At 36.6% G+C, this 18,990-nt stretch overlaps 1 protein-coding gene across 2 annotated transcripts in view; it reads right to left on the bottom strand.

Moving 5' to 3' along the window:
- OTOGL (otogelin like) overlaps positions 1–15,787 on the bottom strand; it is a 137,209-nt gene extending 121,422 nt beyond the window's left edge. For both annotated transcript variants that reach the window (XM_059404684.1, XM_059404683.1), the window contains exons 1-7: positions 15,712–15,787; positions 14,579–14,618; positions 13,579–13,627; positions 9,066–9,132; positions 7,208–7,306; positions 5,429–5,583; positions 339–460 (exon numbers count right to left, since the gene is read on the bottom strand). In XM_059404684.1, the coding sequence (XP_059260667.1) occupies positions 339–460; positions 5,429–5,583; positions 7,208–7,306; positions 9,066–9,132; positions 13,579–13,627; positions 14,579–14,618; positions 15,712–15,787 (608 nt within the window). The remainder of the gene's footprint in view (positions 1–338; positions 461–5,428; positions 5,584–7,207; positions 7,307–9,065; positions 9,133–13,578; positions 13,628–14,578; positions 14,619–15,711) is intronic.
- Positions 15,788–18,990: the final 3,203 nt, after the last annotated feature.

The raw sequence follows: 18,990 nt of genomic DNA on the forward strand, positions 1-18,990 counted from the left end.
GGGGAAGGGAAAATGCAAGAAAGAGAGAAAGAGAGAAGATTTAAGAAAGAAGGCAAGTATAATTGAAGAGCTGAACTATGAAGATTTCTCCTGAATCTCTTCTATAATCGCATCTGTACCTGTGCAAACCTAAGTGTATCCTACACAAACATTAGGGAGGTAAAACTGGTTAGGTTCTGGTCACCTGACTGGCCTCAGAGCTTGCTGAATTTTAATGTCTGTATGATATAACTTTAAGGTTATTGGTTGACAGAAATCCTTTCTTCTACTCCCCATAATTCAATTTCAAACATGACATGTTCGGTGTTATTTTCATTATATCATTGATCATATCTTACCTGATTCCATCCTTTTTTATTTCATGCCCATAAATACGAATTTCCTCTTGGTCTGAAAAGAACAAGCTGATTGACCGGTAACAGGAATACACTGAACCATAGCACTTAGGGCTATTATGAACCTTGAAGGGGCGAAAAAATAGAAAGTGTTGGAACCAATAAGATATGTAGGCCTTCATTTGAGTTCCCAGAGTCACAATGTCTGTTTACAGTTCTACAGCAATGTTAGACTAATGCCACTTTACAAAATTACAAACATTTAGGATTTTCAAGAGGAAAAAAAAAGATTTATCAAAGAAATTGGACAACAAAATCAACTTTTTAGAGTACAAGATAATTCAACATTTTTTAAAAGATTTTACTTATTTATTTGACAGAGATCACAAGTAGGCAGAGAGATAGGCAGGCAGAGAGAGAGGAGGAAGCAGGCTTCCCGCTGAGCAGAAAGTCCGATGTGGGGCTCGATGCCAGGACCCTGGAACCAGGACCTGAGCCGAAGGCAGAGGCTTTAACCCACTGAGCCACCCAGGCACCCCTTGGCATATTTTTTAAATAAGCTGAATCTTTGTATATTGAGTCTCAACATTCTTTTTTTCTCTTTCAAGGTTTTATTTAAATTCAAGTTAGTTCACATACAGTATAGTAGAATTTAGAGGTAGAATTCTACAGAGGTAGAATTTAGTGATTCATCAGTTGCATACAACACCCGATGCTCATGACTTCAAGTGCCCTCCTTAATGTCCATTACCCAATTACCCCACCCCCACCCACCTCCCCTCCAACAACCCTCAGTTTGTTCCCTATAGTTAAGAGTCTCTTATGGTTTGCCTCCTTCTCTGTCTTAATCTTATTCTATTTTTCTTTCCCTTCTTCTATGTTCATCTGTTTTGTTTCTTAATTTCCACATATGAGTGAAATCATATGGTATATGTCTTTCTCTGACTGACTTATTATTTTAAAGACACCTGGTATGCACTAGAAAAAAACTAATTCTGACAGGAAGACAGTCGAGCACCACAAAGAAACACATTTGTAGTTTTCATGTCCATGTCATGTTAGAGACTCATGAAATGGAGCTCTATACAATGCAATACCTAGAGGTCGCAAAAGTGACTAACAACCTCACTAAAAATAAAATTGCTCTAAAAATAAAAGAATATTTTAGGAAAGACAAAGTTTACTTCTCAAAATTTGATGGGAAATTTAGTTGAGGGAAAGAAAGAGAAAAGGAAGGGAAGAGAAGGAAGAAGAAAGGAAGGAAGAAGGGAGGGAGGAAGAGAAAAAGAGAAAGAGAATAAAGAAAACAAGGAGAGAAGAAAGGAGAAGAATGAAAGATTACCTTACTCTATTCCAAAGTTAATTTCAAGGGTTCAAAAAGTAAAGTATAAATATCTGACCACAGTGAGAAGAAATTTATGGAGCTAAAGAGTTTGAAGAAAAAAAATTAGTGATTAGAGTATAAAAGTGTCGCAAACCAAAAAAAGGGGATAATTGTATAGATAATAACTCTATACAAATGTACAAAGATGGGCACCTGGGTGGCTCAGTGGGTTAAAGCCGCTGCCTTCGGCTCAGGTCATGGTCTCAGGGTCCTGGGATCGAGTCCCACATCGGGCTCTCTGCTCAGCAGGGAGCCTACTTCTCTCTCTCTCTCTCTCTCTCTCTCTCTCTCTCTCTCTGCCTGCCTCTCCATCTACTTGAGATCTCTCTCTGTCAAATAAATAAATAAAATCTTAAAAAAAAATGTACAAAGAGGAGAAACAAAATCATAATAAACTACTGGGCTCAGGTCTAAATAATATTTATATGAATTCATATATACATACATATATGTGTAATATGTAAATCACAATAATAAACCACATATCATTTAACCTGAGATGACAATACAACTCTGTAAAGAGGAGGGAAGGAGAGTGTGTGTGTGTGTGTGTGTGTGTGTGTGTGTGTGTGTGTTAGGGGCAGGAAGGGGGACATAACAAAGATGATTCCATTTTCTGTAGTAGGAAATGACTAAGGCTTAACTTGAAAGATAAATAAATAATAACATATTTGGGCATGTAATGTAAAAGCCAGAAGAAATCGCTTAAGGAGTTGAAGCAATTGCCTTAGGGAGACAGATTTTAGCTAAGGTTGGGAGTGAAAGCAAGCAGGGGCTACATTTTTGCTTCACATGCCTTAGATAAGTTTTTAAAACTATGTACAGGTATTATTTTCATAAAAGTAAAATTAAATTGAAAAAGAAAATGATCAGGAATAGAAAGGGATATATGCAGAAAGATGTTGATCAATGTATGTATTAAAAGACTGAAAAGGGGTGCTTGGGTGGCTCAGTGGGTTAAAGCCTCTGCCTTCGGACCCTGATCCCAGGGTCCTGGGATTGAGCCCTGCATTGGGCTTTCTGCTTAGCAGGGTGCCTGCTTCCTCCCCCTTCTCTCTCTGCCTGCCTCTCTGCCTACTTGTGATCTCTATCTCTCTCTTTCAAATAAATAAATAAAATCTTAAAAAAAAAAAAAGACTGAAAATATATTTTAAATTCTAAATTTCCAAAACAGGGCTTAAGTAAAGATTTTGAATATTCCATAAATTGGAACAAAGATAGCTAATAAAATTTTGGTTTTTCAAGAATATTTGACATGGAAGAAAGTTCTTAACATAATTACCAGGTGAAAATCTCAGACAGAAAATTATACATAGTCGGATTTCAAGATTATAAATGTGTTTAAAATTCAGAGAAAAAAAGAGTAGAAGAAAATATGTGGAGCCATTAGCAGTGCTAACTCTATTTTAAAATTTTTATTTAAATTCTAGTTAGTTAACATACATGGTAGTATTGGTTCTAGGAGTAGAATTTAGTGATTCTTCACTTACATACAACACTCAGTGCTCATCAACCCTCTAGCCATCAACCCTCTAGACCATCCCCCACCCTCCTCTAACAATCCTCAGTCTGTTCTCTAACCTTAAGAGTCTATTATGATTTGCGTCCCTCCCTCTCTTTTCCCCCCTCCCACATGTTCATCTGTTTGTTTCTCAAATTCCACATATGAGTGGAATCATGTGGTATCTGGCTTTCTCTAACTGACTGACTTTGCTTAGCATATTACTCTTTATCTTCACCCATGTCATTGCAAATGGCAAGATTTCATTCTTTCCAATGGCTGAGTGATATCCTGGAAAATATATGGAGGGTCCCCAAAAAGTTAAAAATAGAACTATCCTATGACCCAGTAATTGCACTATTAGGTATTTACCCAAAGAATACAAAAATACAAATTCGAAGGGATACATGCAGCCTGATGTTTATAGCATTTATTATCTACATGAGCCAAAGGATGGAGAGAGCCCAAATGGCCATCGGCTGCAGTCTATATTGCAGTAGTTCAAACACTATTTTTATAGACTTCTCTGAAATTTTTAAATTTTCTATAAGAAAAGTGAACTATTTCAAGAAGTATAAAAGACACACGAGAATTTTCTTGTAAAAGATTAGACTAACTTTTGAGTAAAACCACTTATATGTCATCTTATAACTTGTAGCTTGTTAAGAGGTTTAAATTTATCAAAGGTGAGAACAGGGACACCTGGAAAGCTCAGTCGGTTAAGTATCTGCCTTAGGCACAGGTCATGATCTCAGGGTCCTGGGATCAAGCCCCACATTGGCACCCTGCTTAGCGGGGCGTCTACTTTTCCCTTCTCTCTGCCCCCTCCCCAACTTGTGTTCTCTCTCTCTCAAATAAATAAATAAAATCGAAAGAAAGAAAGAAAGAAAGAAAGGGAAAGGTGGATGAACTATTTCCATAATCAGGGGAAAGATGACATTTAAAATGAATGGATTTGTTGCCTAGAAAGAAAATTCCACCAGCTAAAACAGAGCCAAGTAGAAACAAAATTAGCTCTGGGAGCACAGTTCAGCATTGTGTGCTATTATCAAAGGATAGATTATCTAGTTGACACTTTATTCTTCAGAAGGGTGAGACCCTGGACAAGAACATTTCAATGAGGGAGTCAGAAGGTGTTTGAGTGATAAACCCAGTGAGAGAGTGGAGGAGAAACAGACAATAAGTGGCTGAAAACAGGAGCCCTGTAAATACTGAAGATGCTTGCCACTGACTTCCCTATCTAAAGACACAGAGGATTTTTTTTTTTATCTTTATGCCTCATAAGTTAACTTTCAGTAGATCTCATTTCCTTTCTGGGTCACAAGGCTCTTGTTGCTCTTAAAAAACTTCAAAGCCTACTTTTTAAAATTTGCACCACCTAGGAGAGGAGAATCTAGGCAACTTCAATTTAAGTTAGAAGGGAAAAAGAAAACAGAGGTTTCAACAAATGATGCCTATGGAGAGTTCTAGCTTTTGAACAGGATAGCACAGCTGTCTCATGACTCTGCTTGGAGACAGCTAGAAAGTCAGGGCAAGAGAGTGAGACAGGGAAAGAGTCCTGACTTTTTTACTTCAACTAGAGCCACTCTGCAGCTTGCATTCTGAGCAGTCTCTTAGGAATTCTTCCAAATCAAGAGTTCAGCTAAACACTATCTCTCTGCACTCAATTATACAGTATGAACCAACCTAGTAAGTGCCTGTCTCTATGTCCTTGGGCCTTCCTTCTGTACTCCATTTCCTGAATGCCAGCCTCTGATCACACTAAGGGGTGCCTTCAAAAAAAAATTAATCCGGGGGAATATCACAATGGTAGCATCAGAAAAGAAATCTGTATGAGCAATTTGGTTAGCATCCAAACCCACGCCCTCTTCAAAATGTTTGAATACAATCTGAATAATGGGGATATGAACCAGAAGTGATATTATGACATTGTAATATAGACATTTTGCATTACCTATAACTCTCTCCCACACAGATCCAAATCCTTCTTCTCCCAATCCAAAGCTCCATCTTAATAAGATAGACTCAATTTAGCTACAAATTGGGTCCATCCCATTAAAAACGAATCCTTCTTCTTCCCCAGTCAGAGCCCCAAGTATTTGCACTATGATTATTATATATTTTCCATCATTTGTGCACACCTTTAAAAATATAAACTTTGCCAGGAAAAAAAAATCTTTAAGTTAATTATGCCCTAGGATCACCTACCCATACAGTGTACTGAGGTTCCAAATTACCACAGTCCTTTGCAAAAATGTAAGAACAGTTTCCTGGGAAATAATAGTAAATGCCATCAAAAGTTTCAAAGTGGTACTGTCCCCAGGTTTTGCAAATCCCATCTCTGCCATTGCCCATGTTTGGCACTGAAAAGAAATAAGACAATATTTAATTGAATAAAAGAAATTATATCCTGTTTCTGGCAAGGTTCAGTTATGGTAGGTGATTCCAATTTTCATGAAAATAAATATTTTCTTCTTTGGTGGTCAATATTGCAGAAAGAAACAACCAATATAAAATTTTCAGTTGTTCTCAAAACTATTAAACTCTCCTAAAGGAAAATATGGTTTCCAAGTTGCTTTGAAGAAAGGTTTTGTGTTAGAAACGTCTTTAAATTTTGCTTCCAGAAGAAGTTTAGAAGAAGTGAATAGTAAGGAAAATGATACAGTAAAAGAAGGTAACAGAGATAAAACAAACACAGTGGCATAGAAAAGAAAGAAATGTTACCACTGAGTGCCCTAAATATTTGCATAAGCAGCCGTAGAGTGTTCCAGACTCTGCAATTGCAGCCGTAGAGTGTTCCAGACTCTGCAATTCTTTCAAAAATATCTCAATAGTATTCACAGAGAAAAATAACCATGACAAAAGAAAGATCATGTTTATATGTCTGAGACCTTGGGGTAGGGAGCATTAGTCATCCAAAGGATGCTGGAATTTAGGAATTCATAGCCTTAAACTGGCCAAATGTCAAACAATATTCATCTTAAATCATACAACTTCATTTCATATTGCCTTTGTGACTACCTCCCTTCTTCCCTTTGTGGATAACCCTCTATTCTATATTAACTTTCTAGGTCCTTCCCTTTAGAATAATATGGAAATCAATTACCTTTACCAAGCACTCAATATAAAACATTTTAATGCACGCTGCTGTAGGGAGCACAGAAATAAGGCACAATCATTGTCTTTGTGTGTGTGTGTGTGTGTGTGTGTGTGTGTGTGTGTGTGATTTTACCTAAATTTTTTAGCCTTGACCAACATTGTCCTTTTCAGGAAAAAACAGAGCAATTCATTGTTCAGTCTTCTCTGACAGTATGCCTTACCTCCGTTGCAGATTTTCACAGAATCTTGTACTTTCCTTTATAGCATGTGGTTTAAGTATAATGAATATGTATCTCTTATGCATTGTTTTTTTTTTCTAGACTGTAACCTCCCAGAGGGCAGAAGCATGTCTGTATTACTCACTATTGTATCCCCAGTGGCAGGTCTGGGATTTAGTAGGTACTCCATGAATACTTATTAAACAAATTAATATTTATCCTTACTGAGGTAGGAACCTATCCCAGACAATGTGGTTAAAAATGTTTTAAAGAACCCTCTGCCTTTGAAGAACTCTCAAAACTGTGTCTATTTTATATTCAGAATGTCCAATTAATTCAAAGTAAGAAAAAGAGTGGCTCCAAATAATAAGTCTAATTTATAAAGCAGAAACAGAAACAAGTAAGGACCTGGTTTAATGGACTGATATCATCCATCCATGAAATGGAAAAAAAAAAAAAAAACCTGAGGAAGTAGTAGAGATCAGTGAGAAGGGAAAGTGGACATATGCACTTTCTTTTACATTATTTCTAAATTGTCTGAATGAATTAGGGACACAAGTTAATGCATAATACGACTGCCTCAATTCCCAGTGCATGAACACTGATGTAGCCAATTACACCTTAAAATTCTCCTTGACTTATAATTCTCTCAAGTAGCCCTGAAACTTACCAATCTGGCACCGTGTCCCAAGTGCCTGAAATATTTGACAGTCACATGTACCAGTCTTAGAACAGAAAGCTCCGTTAAGGCATTCATGAGGACAAGAACCTAAAGGACAAAAAAAAAAAAAAAAAGTTATCTTCTGGTGTGCATCAATTCTTATAAACATAATATGTCAAGATTTAGCTTGGACTAACTGTAACCATTATTAATTCAAACAGAACCCTGGGCTTCTTGCCTTGATGAGCTAAAGAATTAAGCCCATCGAGTCTCTATCTAGTTCATTTCATTATGTGTGCTGTGAAATAAGAAAGACAAGCTTTCACATCTCAGACTACCCTGAGAGCAAAGGTTAGCTTCCTTCAAGCAATTGAAAGGTCAAGTTCCCATGTAAGGAATCCCTGTCCCAGATGATGAGAACCAGAAATGAACAAGCTGCAGAAGATTCCATTGACAGAGTTTGGCTCGGCTGCACGTCCAAAGGGTTCCATCTCCAGGAATGAGTGCTGTCTTAAAGAACTGTCCATTGTTAGCTCAGGGAATCAGACAAAGTATTTAAAAAACCCAAACAGAAACTCTCATTTCTGAGAAGAAGAATTAAACATTTTTTTTATTAATATGTAATGTATTATTTGTCTCAAGGGTACAAGTCTGTGAATCATCAGTCTTAACACGATTCACAGCACTACCCATACCATATACCCTCCCCAATGAAGAATAAAACATTTCATTCAAAGTGTGTGTGTTAATTAATCTTCAGGCTCCATTAAAAATAATACATTCTTTTTGACCCATACTTAATTTTAATGGGATCTAAACCAGCCATCACCAAAAATATTCTTTTTCGTGGAAAGAAACACTGCCCCAAAGGATTCTGTTGAAAGAGGAAGCAAGAAACCATGAGCTTCTGAGTAAGTTTTGAAAATGCAAATGAACCACAGTGAAAACTTTCCCTCTAATAAGGAGAGAGGACAAGGAGCAATCGGCAAATTTCAAACAGGAAGAATTTAAAACAGGAAGAATTTAAGTAACACATCAAGAGAATGAGAACACATCTTCGAGTCACCACAAAGTGGTACCTCTTTGGACTATGTTAAGGTCGTGGAAGACAGTTAACTGGCTGAGATGATTAAACACAATTCTGCCCAAGTCAAGAATTAGAAAACGCCATTGTCTTTCTACCTTTAAGATCCACTGAGCTAAAATATCTCTTTACACTGAAACACCTACAAGTCTCTAAGGACATCTTAACTGAGGAAAAATGAGCTGTTTCAATTTCGATCATCAATATAGGTAAAAATTTATGTTTTTCACAAATTTAAGTGAAGTTTCTTCCCCTTTAAATTTTATCTTAGATCACAATCTTACACTTTTTACAATAAATAAACAAATGCCTAAACACCTAGACAAACACATGTATCTCCTTCAAAAATTTATCTACAAGCCCTGTTTATTCTCCTGAAAACAACTATCAATCCAAAACTAGCCAGGAATTGCTATATTTTGAGTAAAATGAAAAAATTGAATTAAAGTTCAAGTTCTCATGAGCATTCTGCTTAATGAAAATGGGAAATGGGTAAGTAAAAATAAGGAGGCCAAGGAAACAGGAGCCAGGAAATGATGCAGAAAAAAATCGTTTGATACCCAGATACTTCCTGATCACAGATTTATCAGCCTACTTTAATTGTTTAACCCTGCTTCTTTCCAAACGTAATTCAAATTTCTACATGAAGTGAACTTAACTGTTCCCATTATTACCACCCTGGCTCAGCTTCCTCCGTGCATTAAATGGCAATAGTTAATTCAGTATATCCCTCAAAGGGGACTTTCAAGAAAGCAAATACAAAAACAAAGGTGTGACACCGACCTTTTATTTTGCTCTCACCCCAATTAATAGCTTCATGGAAGAAATATCTTGAAGACGTTGCTTCCAACTTTGAAAAACAGAAATAAGAATTCAAGACAGTTAAATTATTTAATTCAAGCCCAATAAGCAATCAGGAAGTCTGGGAAATAGCTACAGAAACAGAAATTATGAATTGTTGACTCTATTTTGTTGGCTTCTGGAGGCAACAAAGGAGGCTCCCAGAAGAACCCTTCGTGGTTAGAGGACAGGATCTCAAGGTTTGGTTTTACCTCTTACCTGACTTTGATGAGTCTCTGTCCTCTCTGAGCTCTTTCTTCTCCTGACTCCTTGTCCTCCTTGAAAAAGAACCTCGGTGGATTCTAATCTTTACATTAACTAACTGCTTTGCCTACAGAAGAAGCTCTTCTCTGATATTTCCAAGCACAGATGGGGCTGGAGAAAACACATGGGGCTGATGGACCAACAGACGGGGACGTCCACACTGCCTGCAGAGCCATCTGTGAGGACACCAACCACAGAAGCTTCTGCTGCTACAGAGGGAGTGTCCCCCCTCAGTCTCCAAAGAACTGACACTTTGAAGTCCGTAGAATATTAAATGTATCTTTTTATAGATTTCCCACCACTTTAGGGTAATGGTTAAGAGTATGAATTATGGGATCAGAGAAACCTGGTTGAGAGTCCTAAGTCTTCCAGTCCATATTCTTAGACAAGTTCCCTAACTCTTAGCAAAAAGAAGTTTTCTAACCTCTTAGCACCTTCTTTCCTTGTCTGTAAAATGGGAATGATGGGTACCTACTTAATTGTGCAGTTATGACAATAAATTCAAATAATGTATGTAAAAATTCTGGTGTAGTGCCTCACATAGAAAGAATTAGCAATAAAGATATTTATATTAATCTAAGCAGTCCTGACAAACCTTAAGATTTTTGGAAGTCAATAGAGCTTACTAGCAAATAACTGTGGATTACTGAAACTAATTAATTAAGGATTTTTACTCAAACTCATTGATAATTTAGCATAAGGTCCAAAGCAGTGTCCTTTCAAATAGGATTTCTATGTTCATCAGAAGAACATACACTCCCAAAGCCTGCCATGTAATTGTCAAATTGAGTACCAGATGTTGTCAGAAAATCTGGAAAGGGTGAAGACAAGAAAAGAGCGGTGATAGGGAATGTGACTTCAGGTCCAAAGTCCTACCTCAACAAATCCCAGTCTCCTTTCCACACACAGTTTTATTTTAGTATTTTCCAGCGAAGTAGTTTTTCTTTTAATAGCCAAACTTGCTCCAAGTCAGAGAAGAGGACTTCCACACTTGCTCTCAACTTTAACACTCCTTTCTAAACTCCTTGCTTGATACTATGCCTCCAAGTTCACTGTTTCCTGTTCTTATTTCTCCCAGGTTTCATCCTCACTGCTCAATCTCTCCTTTCTGCTTTTGCCTCTGTCTTCAAATTAAGTTAAACTCACAACAGTCTCTGACTTTGATTCCCCAAGACAGCAAATATTATCTTGTCTGTAGCCATCTGCCTACCTCTAGCACAGCCACCAATAATCCTGGGCACCAAAATCTGACTTCAGCTCCAGTGAATTATCTGCGATGCTCACTAAAAGTGTATAGTGGCTTCAAGTCTGCCTCACACAGGCTTATAACCTTGAACAAACTGTTTAGCCTATGCAGCCTCAGTTCCCAATCTCTAAAATGGAATAAGAGTAGAACTGTATTCAATGAAATGGAGAGAGTAAAGTAGAGCTGGGTACGTAACAAGGGTTGTAAATGTTACCTAATTTAATTATTAGGCAAAAACTGAATACATCAGACAAGAATAGACCAAGACTAGAAATATAATTTTTTTGACTCAACTCAGGCTACACCTCCATGGAAAGGACAATTGCTCAACATACCAGCCTTCTGGCCACAAAAGCATCCTAGTTACCTTGGCGACCTAATGACCACGAGTTTCATGCATCATTCCACATTTCACCAATACTAACACAAGACCCTTACATAGCTTTTACTTTTTTAACCAACCTGAACTCATAATGGCATCTTACACTTATAACTGGGAACACTTTTGTTTTTGAGTCATATAAATAACGGCAATTAATGGCATCTTAGATACGATGAACAAGCTGCACAGAAATAGTTTCTTTACTTGCCTGCCTTCACGAGGCATTGAGTATCTAGGCAATAAGTACCATTATTCATTCTATGTCTCTAGCACCGTCTCTTGAATGTTGTCAACAAATACCAACTGAGTTGAATTTTAGGCATTATTCAAATAGGAATAATCTGCCTGCCAAGCCTGTTCAGAACCGTAACTATAAAAGATTCTCTTGAATCTCCCTCCGCATCCTCTCAGCCCACCTGCCTCTGGGTTTCTGTGCACATCAAGACCCTTCAGCTTCAAGCACTGGTTTCTTTCTTTTTCTGCCTCAGGGCAAAATCCAAGTAGGAAAGACCACAGAAAACGCCTCCCTGGGGATAAAAGGTCTCCCAAAGGCCACACCTCAATCAAGGAGAGACAGGAATCAGTAGATAAGTACGGGCAACTTCCCCCATTCCTTGGAGAAACAATTCCACAACTAATTCTACACAGCTCCTCAGGGGGCCCCCCACCAAGACTGAGCCTCCGGAGCCCCTCCTCAACATACTCTCTAAGATTTGCTCCTTCCTGGTCTCACTTTTCTACCCCCCACCAAATAAATTAGCTGCACCTTAGTCTGCCTGAGCACCAATTTTGAAATGTAACCCAAATGCAAAAGAATTCCAGGCAGTGGGTGCCTACATTTACATAATCGATAAAAAGGTGACAGCCCATTCTTCCTCCTTGCTGATAACATCTCCACAGGACAGTGAGAAGCACAGAGAAACCGTCTCCAGGTGAGAAATCTAGAGAAAAATGTGTGTGGCACAGAAATACACCACAGGCAGGGGTCCGTGTCTCCCCTTTCTTGGCTCTTTGTGTATCAGCATATCTGAACCCTTACTTGCACAGATGTCTCTCCACCAATGCTCCGTCTTGCTAGAGCAGGAGTCGTGAATCAGCGGACAAGAATGGCCTTATGATAGATGAGATCCTAAACAGTGCAGTGTGAGATTATGACCTCACTGCCTTTCTTCTTCAGCGTTTCTTCTTTTAAAACTTGTTCAGATATTACATAATGTTGGTGCATGTTCTCTAGCTGCAGGACATTGAGGAGCCAGTGTAGGTGGCCTGTTCTTCACTCTCTCTAAAAGGGAACTGAGGACAAGGTAAGTGTGTTCCTCACCTACTAACCAAAGTTACCTCTGTTGGGGTAAATGAGACAAATTCTAGAAATATCTAAACAGACAACAGTATAACCCCAACCAGAGGTCACTTTATGTGACAACTTTGGGATATATTTCACAGATTTTGGCACTGGTGGGCTCTCCAAAATGCAGTTTCTTCAACATTGGATTTTCTACTAGAGTCATGCTGATGTCTTCTTGTGGATAACATGGTCAACTGACAAACATGTAGTTAAATTTCTCAGAGAAAAGCCATTTTAACCACTTCACATGATACATAAGTATTTACGTACACAAAACACTTTTAAAGGAAAACTTTTAAAAAGTGTTTCCATTCCAGGCTTTTGCCCGTCTAAGTACAAAAAAAATTCTATTGTGAATAAGAATAAATTAGTTCTGTCCTCTAAACTGTCAAATCCATCTTCTTCATTTCTCTTTAATTAACACGAAAAATATAAAAATTCAGGCCTTTACCAGAAAATACTAGCAGCATGGATTGCAGTTCAGAATTTGACAAAGGCCTCCTTAAATACATAAGCCATTTGTTATATAAATACCCACATCATGTTACTTGCCCACACGCATCTTTAAGTTAGGATTCTCTATTTTCCCAACTGTTTTTTATAGACAAATATATTTTTTAAACCACCTCTTTGAACATTCCAGTCAAAGTTTGAAAATATTGCAATTATGTTATCCAACATCCCTTATTGAAGGGGACCTGGCCAAAAGGGCCTTCTTGGATTCAGGGCTACACGACGCTCCAAAAATAAAGATCGCCTCCCCCTAAGTGTCTCTCACTGAGATTTGTCAGACACTAACAGAGCTGTCTGTCAGGACACCAGGGCACCTTCGACACCCTTTTGCATCACGTATACCTTTCTCTGCCCCTTTTTACTTGTGTTTGTTCGACTGTCATTGCTCTGATATCGCGCTTAATTTTTAAACCAATTAAAAATTTCTGGCAAGCTAATGACATTGAATCTCCCACACACTGTGAGCCTATCGGTAGGTAATGGAGGTGAACAGCAAAAAAAACACTCGAGCAAAAAGTTAATGTGAACGGAGCATGGATTTGAGGGTTGCAGAAAAGCAGTGGAGAAGTTACTCTGCCTCTTCTCCTTCCTGTCTTGTTTTTAGCATTTATTCCCCTTCACAAAGGCCTCATTGTTGAAGTGACAGCGGAGTCCCAAAGCAGAATGGATTATTTCTCTGCCTCTCTCCATCAGAGGCATAACCTACCTGTGCTGCTAAAAGAGCTCTTTTCTGTCGATTTTCATTAAACCCGTTTCTGGAAGAAAACAAAAAGAACTTGTATAGTCAAAGGCCCCTAGGCAACCTGAACAAGCCTTTCCCAGGAGAGAGCTGATGTTTTCCTCCTGATTTCCATCACTTTATCAAAGAGGTCTTTCTTGGTTTAACATTTAAAAGGTCCCCCTCCCCTCTTGGAGGGGTTACGTTTGGGTGGTGGTGCTGTCTCATTTTACAAAATTCAAGAGTGTCCCCAGATCTCTCCAATCTCTGATGTACACTGAATTTTAGGAAGGAACTTCAAGACAGAGAAATAAACAAAATCTTGTAATATTGTAGCGCTGACACACACGGTATTTTCTCCACATGACTTCATAAAACTGCTGAGGTACGTATTTGCCAGGAGCACATAAACTTTTTCCAAACATAATACTTCTCTCCCTTTCCATGTCATAAAGCATAGATTAACGTTAATGTGAATAAGCACATCAAATTGTGATCTATCAAAATCAAATGATGAATGGAATTCTGCTTTTCGTTAAGCAGATCAGTTAAGTCCAAAAATGATTTTCATTATTTAGTGCTAAAACAATTTTATTGTTTTATTATCAAAAATTGCTTTATGGTAAGATAGAGCACATTTATAATAAACAATGTATATTAATAATAACAATATAAAAGGGGAATTTACCCAACATATCTTTATAAATCACTGAAGTGAAATTAACATCTCCTTAGTATCTATAGTCATTGGACACCACCAAGAACTCATTTTGTAATTAAACTAAAAAGAAATATTTTTTCATCATAAATAAGGAAACGAATGGCTGATAATTTTTAATTTTTGGAACTGCTTTTAAAGAACACATCTCATGCCTTTACTTTGTAAAATATCTATTTTTTTTCAAAAACAGATACATTTATCCACTGAGCTATGCTCATTCCCATTAACCTTATGTTTTAGAGGACAGAAAGAACAAGAAACACTCACTTTGATACTTTCGTCAAGATGGATGATCCGCAAATATATCCTGCCAGAGATAAATACGTAGAGATAAGAATGGGGAAAAAATTATTCAGATATCTTGGTCTCATGCTCTGGTTATTAAACAGATCATTTTAACCTAGATTCTAAAACATAGACTGAATTTTGCTATGAGTTAGTTTGCATTTCCTAGTGGATTTTAAGCAGCCAATTCCCTGTGAAATATTAGAGGGACTGTTAATCTGGATAGAAGGAACAGGGTACCTAGATCCAGAGAGACATAATACAGTGAAAGGAGCACTAAAATTGGAGTCACAGACCCAAGTTTTAGTCTCAGTCCTACCATTTAGTAAATGCCAAGGTTAAGCAAGCTAGCAAACACATAAATAAAATGATGGTAGTGGACAAGTGCATCTTGAAACTCCCCTCTAGTTCTCAATGCTCTATGACATTTTCTCCTTGGAATTTCAGTCACTACAAGGACTGGAAGATGGGGACCATGGCCTTGCTAGTCTTCCATTTCAGTAACTTCTCCCACTTCCCCTACAAGCTCCAAAATATACAGCTCTTTTCAGGGATTAAAAACTAACAAGTGAATGTAAAGAAATGCTTTCCCCATGAGAATATTCTATAAACATTAATTTATAAATAAAATTGCCATCAAAAATAACTGAAAACAATTCTTAGCCCTAAAAAAAAACCAAAGCCCTTCTTACAAACAAGTTTTTACCATTCTCCTTTCAGTTCATGCATGAAGAAAATTTAAGTACTCAATTTCTCTTAATTTATTATAAAATTCAAATGTTTAAGTTATACAGAAAACTACTACAAATCATCTTTTAGAAAAGAAAAAATTAGAATCAGAGTTTCTTCCAGTATAGTTGCCTAGCATGATAAAATCCAAATTTTAAGATTTGAAGACTCAAAAAACGAAAACCGAAGTCCCAAATCATCTACCTTACTACGAATTTTCAAAAAGGTGGTCCATGTGTCATTTAGTATATATCCCTTCTAATGACTCCAAAGTGCTCTTCTTATCAGTTGCAAGAGAGACTAAAACACAATAAAATCTTTTAAAATAAATAAATGAATAAATAAAATACAATAAAATAAGGTTAGAATTTCATATAGGTTCTTACCTTGTAATGAAAACAGTATATGAAGCAAGAATACACTCCGAGGTATCATTAAATTGAGTTTCCTCACAATGTTCATTTCAGTGGAGCCTTTCTCCCTGAAATGCAACCAAATTGTTGGTCTTTACTATGATGGCATCTTAGGAGTATGTGTATGAGTAGAGGGCTTAAATTCTTATAAATATAGCTTCGTAGTAAAGCAATTCGAAAAGAAATTCCAGTCTTTCTAACTACATACAGCATCTGAAGCTTTACAGGTTGCAGGCAAGCCTTTGGCTGAGTGTCTCATTAGTGATGCATGGCAGCTGCCTACCTAAGCCCGGATCAGTTACACCCTATCCCACTCCTGCACATCACACACCTTTTTAGTCTATACTAGCCCTTTACAACTTCTAGAGACAGCAGCATCCAAAATACAAAAAGTCTGTTGTTATCTCCTAATGTCACAGAAGATAACCATGATTGCTAGTTGTTGGTATATTATCTGTGTTTTATTCATAAAATAATTACCTGTCTTTTGAAAAAAGGTGAAATAAAATCCTATTAATCATTTTTAGAATGTCCAGATGTTCCCATTCCTTTTTCTTTAGAAATTAAAAGTAAACTAGGATTATGTGTGCATAGTTTCAGTGCAAGTCCCATTACAGTGTAGTTTAAGTTGACATATACCTGGGCCCACACATCTTCCTGTGAAACATTCTGCAACACAAGTAGAAAATAACACAAGAAGACGATATTCTAATATCTGATTTTACAAAGAAATTAAAGTAACTCATGCAGCCCTGAAAACCCTCCCTTCACACTCCATTTTTTTTTTTCCATCTTCTGTGATGAATACCTAATTAGACAGCAAAGGAGGGCTTCTTACTCCAGCAGGAAGCACATTCTGCTCTAGAAGCGACTGGCTGACTATCCTGCTGGGAATCACAGAACACTGCTAATATTTCATAATGAACCTTACAGAGATGATCTGAGCCCCATAAACGATTAAAGCCATGCTTATATAAGGGGAGTACATATCCTATAGTGGATTTCATCCATTATCTGCACTATTACCACACTTGTTCACAGGATGGGGGCATAGTAGTAAAGAATGTCTGATTACACAGGAACTACCTTTTGAGACAGAAAAGCACAGCAGTTAGTTCTTAACATCTTGTTGTACTTAGACACCTCTTCAGCAATGAATTTTCATTCTTCTGTGAAGTGTCCTTGATACCCTATTATATTGCATGCCTATCTATTATAGAGACAGTTTCTTGTCTAAGTCCCAAACTCAATGACCTTTCACTCTTGTTCTAAATGAACTTAATTCATTTCCATTGCCTACATGATTAATTCCATGAGCCAAGAGAAGATGTTTGCCTATAAGTTCACATTTTTAGCATGAAAACACATTATAATTCATTGAAATTATAAGACTACACACCTATCTACAGACACATTACTTACACTTGCACAATTCATTTTAAAATTTTCATGGATAGGTTTAAATAAATGAAGTATAGTATATGTTTAATAAATATTTATTGAAAGTTTATTCATGATTACTCTTAAACTAATTAGACAGTGAATTAATATAATTCTAAACAGATAGGCTTAGTTATTTATGGTTATACCTTAAATATTTGTCCAAAATTATGTGTCTACTCAACCACAATAGAAAATATAAAATATTCTAGATACTTAAGAAGGGAATACAGAGTAAATTTAAAAGTTAAGCTTGAAATTTACTTAGAGAATAATAATTTTCCTCCGAAGAAATTCTTACTTTTGTCCTCCAGAGAAATTTTTAAATTAAGAGAGCATTTTTTTTTTTTTTATGCAGAATGTTTATTAACTCTCTGGAAAGGGTAGAAATTAAACCTAAGAAATATACATATTCAGTCCCCTCTTTAATTTACAGTAGTTTTTCTTGGCTTCCTCATTTCCTGTATAAGTCAGTATAAAATAAAGAATTAAATAAAATAAAGTCTAAAATAAAGAAAATGAACCATAAATCAGATTTTAGGATTTTTTTCCCAGTCTATTTAACTGCTTGTCTTTTATCTTTGACCTTGAAATTTTTCACAAGTGACACACATGTGGGAAAATCCCAAATAGAAACCAAACCTTAATTTCATGATTCAAAAAATAAAAACATTTCTGTAATACTCATAGTTTTTTCTGAACATTACCAGAACTTGATGAGAAAAGGTTGGTAAACAGAGATATAAAGGCATGTAAAAAAGTATTTATTTCTAATGTGAACTTTGATATTTTATGTACTTAGTTCAAATGTGACAACTCTGAACTTCTCATCTCAAAATTCATATAATATCTTTAAACTCTTGATTCAAAATCATCAGAGCCATTTTCACTGGTTTAAGTTGGAAATTCCAAGGCTATATCATCTGGTATTTTTATTATGGTTTTTCTGTTTTGAACTATATGCATTTAAAAACTATAAATTGTTTTTTTCTGCAGAAGGAAATTATAGAAATCACAACAAAAATTTTCAGGGTGACCACTATTCTATAGAGAGAGGTTTAGTGTATGCTTTTTTCTCTTGTTCCTCCTTCCAGGCTTACAGTCAGTAGGAGATTAGTAAAGGAGAATGAACAGCAGCAAAGAGAACAATGACAAATCCCAAGGTCTTTTTCAACTAACTACATTATGAACTCATTACACTAAATGGTAGGTTGCATGAAAACAGGCAAAATAGACTTCCATGAATAGCTACAATAGAACTGAGAGTTTAGATAAAAGATTAGACCCAGAGCCACAACAAAGGAATTTATGACTCTTGCTACATGTAGTTATTAATGTCAAAATTTAGTTGACAGCTTTTATATTTCATTCTACCTTGACAAAGGAACTTTGGCAAAAAGTGAGTCAGCTATCGGGCTTGTGAAGAGATATTATGTTCATAAGAAGTCTGAGGCGATACATAATGCATGGAATAAACAGTTCTCTTTCTGCTACAAGAGCACTGCTCATTTTCCCACATGGAATATGATCTTTAGAAAGTTGACACCTGACAGCCTATTGGACTCAACACGCCACATTAAAAACAACTGGCAAAGATAGGAAAATGTTGGCCTTCTACATCAATAATTAAAAAAAAAAGGAGTGTGTATTTTTAATGAAGTTCATTATCTTTGGGTAAAATGAATGTTTTTGGTGATTGATATAGCACTCATTTTTCATTCATTGAGATAAAATCTAAAGGAGATAACATTCGATTCCCATCATATCACATTCTACTCGTGAAATGCAATTATTTCTCACTTTCAGGTCCAG

Source organism: Mustela nigripes, chromosome 6 (assembly GCF_022355385.1).
Source record: "Mustela nigripes isolate SB6536 chromosome 6, MUSNIG.SB6536, whole genome shotgun sequence".
Classification (NCBI taxonomy): Eukaryota; Metazoa; Chordata; class Mammalia; order Carnivora; family Mustelidae; genus Mustela; species Mustela nigripes.